This window comes from Rhinopithecus bieti, unplaced genomic scaffold (assembly GCF_001698545.2).
Source record: "Rhinopithecus bieti isolate Rb0 unplaced genomic scaffold, ASM169854v2 scaffold_1295, whole genome shotgun sequence".
NCBI classification, from domain to species: domain Eukaryota; kingdom Metazoa; phylum Chordata; class Mammalia; order Primates; family Cercopithecidae; genus Rhinopithecus; species Rhinopithecus bieti.
This window is the reverse complement of record NW_016803880.1, coordinates 4,933,669-4,938,042: the sequence shown is the minus strand read 5'-3', so window position 1 is coordinate 4,938,042 and position 4,374 is coordinate 4,933,669. Positions and strand designations below refer to the sequence as shown.

At 38.9% G+C, this 4,374-nt stretch overlaps 1 protein-coding gene across 1 annotated transcript in view; it reads left to right on the top strand.

Annotated features, from left to right (window-relative positions):
* The window catches only part of JAM2 (junctional adhesion molecule 2), an 87,928-nt gene that overhangs the window by 79,294 nt on the left and 4,260 nt on the right, over positions 1 to 4,374 (top strand). The window contains 2 exon segments of the mRNA XM_017856565.1: positions 302 to 317; positions 3,190 to 3,232. Of these exon segments, the coding sequence (XP_017712054.1) occupies positions 302 to 317; positions 3,190 to 3,232 (59 nt within the window).

Here is a 4,374-nt window from a genome sequence, read left to right as displayed (position 1 = left end):
ATTTTTTTTATTATTATTATTATTATTATTATATTTTTTATTTTACCCTTAAAAATGTTTGGAAATTTGTTTGCTCTCTCGTTATCTAAGTACCTACATAGTATCCTCTTGGCCCCAAAGCCTAAAATGGTTGCTGTATGGCTCTTTACCAAAAAAGGTTGCCAACTCTTAATTTAGAAGGCATAAACATCAACAAGATTAAAATTAATAAAAACAAATTAAACCCAAACTCATTTTTATATGAATCTGCATCATACCATAATAACCCTTGCATTAATGATACATATTTTTTCTTTTGCAGAAGAAACCTCCTTCCAGTAAGTATACTTTCCTACAATGCATGTCTTTCCTCTATGTCAACTACTTTTCTATTAATCATCTGCTTAAAGTCAAAAGAGGGAAGTTGGGTTATTTGTGTAAGTTTACTCTCCCAAGAAGTTACTCAAGTTTATCAAGAAATACATCTGTATTAGGCTGTTCAGCAAGCTTTAATAACTTGCTGATCTGTTGGATGTGGGCTGTGAGAGAAACAGAGAAACACCCGAGATGGGGTAATTTATTTTAAAAAGAGGTTTAATTGGCTCATGGTTCTGAAAGTTGTACAAGCCTGGCACCAACACTGCTTGGCTTTTGGGGAGGCCTCAGGAAGCTTTTACTCATGGCTGAAGGCGAAGCAGGAGCAGGTACGTCACATGGCAAAAGCAGGAGCAAGGTTGGGGAGGTGCCATATACTTTTAAACAACCAGATCTCAAGAAAACTCAGTCACTATGCATCAAGGGGATGGTACTAAACCACTCATGAGAAATCTGCCCCCCATGATCTCATCAGCTCCCACAAGCCCCACCTCCAACACTGGGTATTACAATTCAACATAAGATTTGGGTGAGGCAAATATCCAGACTCTATCAGCATCACACTTCACACTTCATACCTACTTGTAAATGATAGTACACAGAGAATGATGATTACCCAGACAAGAAAAATGGTCACTAATTTGATTTCATAAGCATATCTATAAACTAATTTAAAAAAACATTCACTGTATTTTGCTAAATTGAAATTTTTCACATGAAATTTTAGTTAACAGTCATTTCTTATATTAATTGAATACCAATTTTGCACCTAACACTGTTCTAAGGACCGGGGATACAGCAGTGAACAAAACAGGCCAAAAACCCCACAAAACTGCCTTATGGAGCTTACATTCTAGTAGAGAAAGGCAGAAAATAAACAGATAATAGTATATAGTATATCAGATGGTGGTATTATGGAGAAAAATAAAACAAGAGAATATAGAATACAAAGGGTAGGAGTGGAGATTGTAATTTCAAATACGGTGGTCGGGAAGGATCTCACTAATATGGGATTTTTGAGAAAGGCCAGAAGACGGTGAGGAAGCAAGTTGTGCAAATAAGAATGAGAAGAGCGTTCAGGCAGAGGGGAGAGAGCAAACTGAAAGATCCTGAGGCCAGGCAAGCCTAGAGCATCTGAGGTATGTCAGCGGGACCAGGGTGACAGGAACAGAGTGAGAGAAACAGAGGAGATGAGTGTACACAAGTAGTGGTGGGGGCAGACTCTATGGAGTCCCTTTTAGGTGGTTGTGAGGAGTCTGGCTTTGGTCTGAGTAAGATAGAAAGTCACTGGAGGGCATTAAGCAGAGGAGTGGCATCATCTTAATTTTTCAAAACTCACACTGGCTTCTCTGTTAAGAATAAACTATGAGATGACAAAAGGTGGAAGCAGGGAGATCAGTTAGCAAACTACCACACTAAGTGAGGCAAGAGAAAACGGCGGCTGGTACGAAAGCAGTAGTGTTGGAGATGCTGAGAAGTGACAGTGTTTTGGATATAATGTTTTAATAACTTGCTGATCTGTTGGATGTGGGCTGTGAGAGAAAGAGAAATCGAAGATGGCTTCAAGGTTATGAGAAGGATGGAATTACCATTTACGGAAGTGTGGAAGATTTTAAGAGGAGAGAGTTTGGGAGTGGTGATGGGGATAAGCGGAGAGGTTGGAGTGTTTAGAATTTTAATATTTGATATGCTTATCTGATTCCAAGTAGAGGTAATCAGTAAGTAACTGAATATTCAAAATCTAGAGTTTGGGAAAGTAACTGGAAATAGAATTGTAGGAGTCATTGATACATGAAATATGGATGAGCTCCCCAAAGCCCTGCAGTTTGTACTTATAACTGTCCTTCTTGCATGTATGGATGTGGCAGACCCAACTTTGGCTCCATAGGTGCAGAGAGAAGATGGATGACAAACTATCTGAGGCCATGGCAGTTGGGAGTGGAGAAGAGATACTGAAGCCATGGCTTCAGACAGTTTGTCATCTCCTAATTCCTTTGAAGAATCAGCTGCTGTTGACTTCCTGTTCCCAGATTTCTGGCTCAATCCTGGTCTCTCAGTCTCGTAAGATCCTAATACAAGTCTAGGTTGAAGTTCAAATTATCAAGAACTAGCAGTAACAAAGCCAATGAGTTCAGAAGGGCACAGTAGCCTGAAAGTGTTGCTACTTCCCACCCCTATCCTCCAGGTGATTGTGAGGACTGTTGCTTTTATTGAGTGACACAGAAAGTAATTGGAAGGTTTTGAGCAGAGCGGAGACATCATCTTATGTTAAGTGGGAAGGGTGACATTGCTGCAGTGAGGGAGATTATTCTTCCATCAATATCTCTAGCAAATCAAGTAGTAATCTGGTGGGGAGTAACTTCATTCCTAGACATGTGCCCTGACATTCATTAAATCTGTGGCCTTCAAAATATGTTGAATGACAAAATGGATGAATGGAACCCTAGTCACCATGTAAAACTTTTTCCATGGAAAAATAAATTTTGAGATTATAATAGTCAAGCTTTCAAAATGTTAAATGTTAATATATTAAATCAAAAGTTAGTAAGTCTCTGGTTTGTGCATTCCACAAAAACCTTTCTTTAGTATACCAGCCATAAGCTACATTTACATGCACAAGGCTTCACACTGATGTTTTGTTGCATGAGTTTCTCTGTGAATATTGTCTATAAATATAAGGAATTCAGCAAGAATTGTTGTCTTGTTTTCTACCTAAGATATATGTTCATGTTCTTGCTGAGAAAATGTATGGAAGTAAAATTAACTAAAAGAGCATATATGTTCCAGATTGAAGTGATAATGCAGTAAATATTGTCTTTTATATTCCACAAACAGGAAGAGTAATTCTTCATCTAAAGCCACGACAATGAGTGAAAATGTGAGTATTTTTAAAGCATATTTATAGAATGAATGTGTTTAGGGAATAGGGCAGGGAAATGAATTATATGGACTTTGTGAATTTTCACTTTTAATACACTTTGCACCAGTGTCTATCACTGGTGTTTAAAAGGAGCTAAGTAGATGTTAGCTTCTGTACCCTATCTAGGATGGCATGATAAAGATACCTGGCATTTCCAATTGCAGAAGTGATCTTTAATCATATCATGATTTGTTTCACGGTATTTTCTATAATTTTTAGTCTGCTTAGTATCACTAGGTCTGGCATTATCGGCTCTCTTTGACAGATGAGTAAATTAAAACACAGGTTCTTACAGGAAAACAGTGGTGGAGCTAGGACTCAGGCCCTTTTCTTCCCTGTAGCTTGACCAAGCAGAGTGGTTCCAGCAGATCTGTGGTTCTAGCATTCACCTTTGGTTATGTGAAGTACTTGGAACATTTTAGGGCTAGGCAATGTCTTAGTCATTTGGGCTGCAATAACAAAAATACCATACACTGGGTAATTTACAAACAACAAATTTATTTTCAGTTTTGGAGGCCGGGAAGTCCACAATCAAGGTGCCAGTAGATTCAATGTCTAGTGAGAGCCTGTTCCTCATAGATGGAGGCTTCCTGCTGTGTCCTCACACAGCAGCAGGGGCAAAACAAGCACCCTCCGGCCTCTTTGATAAGGGCACTAGTTCCATTCATGAAGGTCCTGCCCTCATCACCTGATCACCTCCTAAAGGCCCCACCTCTTAATATTGTTGCATTAAGGATTAGGTTTCAACATATGAATTTTGGGTGACACAAACATTCAGACCAGACCATTATATTTGAAAGGAACATTTCAGAAATGTTTGAAAAGACGCAGTAATTACCTAACTCAGAGGGTTTAAGGAACATAGACATTTGGACCCTTTGTAAACACTACATTGATGCAGCAAATACCATTAATTACTCAGATTTTGTAGCTCTTTGGATGGATATTCAGCCTTCTGGATGATTTTCTCAGGAATATAGTGGGTTGGGACTAAGTCGTTTCTTGAGAAACAAAGCATGGGTTCTCAGAAACACGTTACTCATCTATGGCAGGAATTCTCTCAGTTTTCCTCTCAGTAGAGTCTGGAGGGTGGGGCAGGG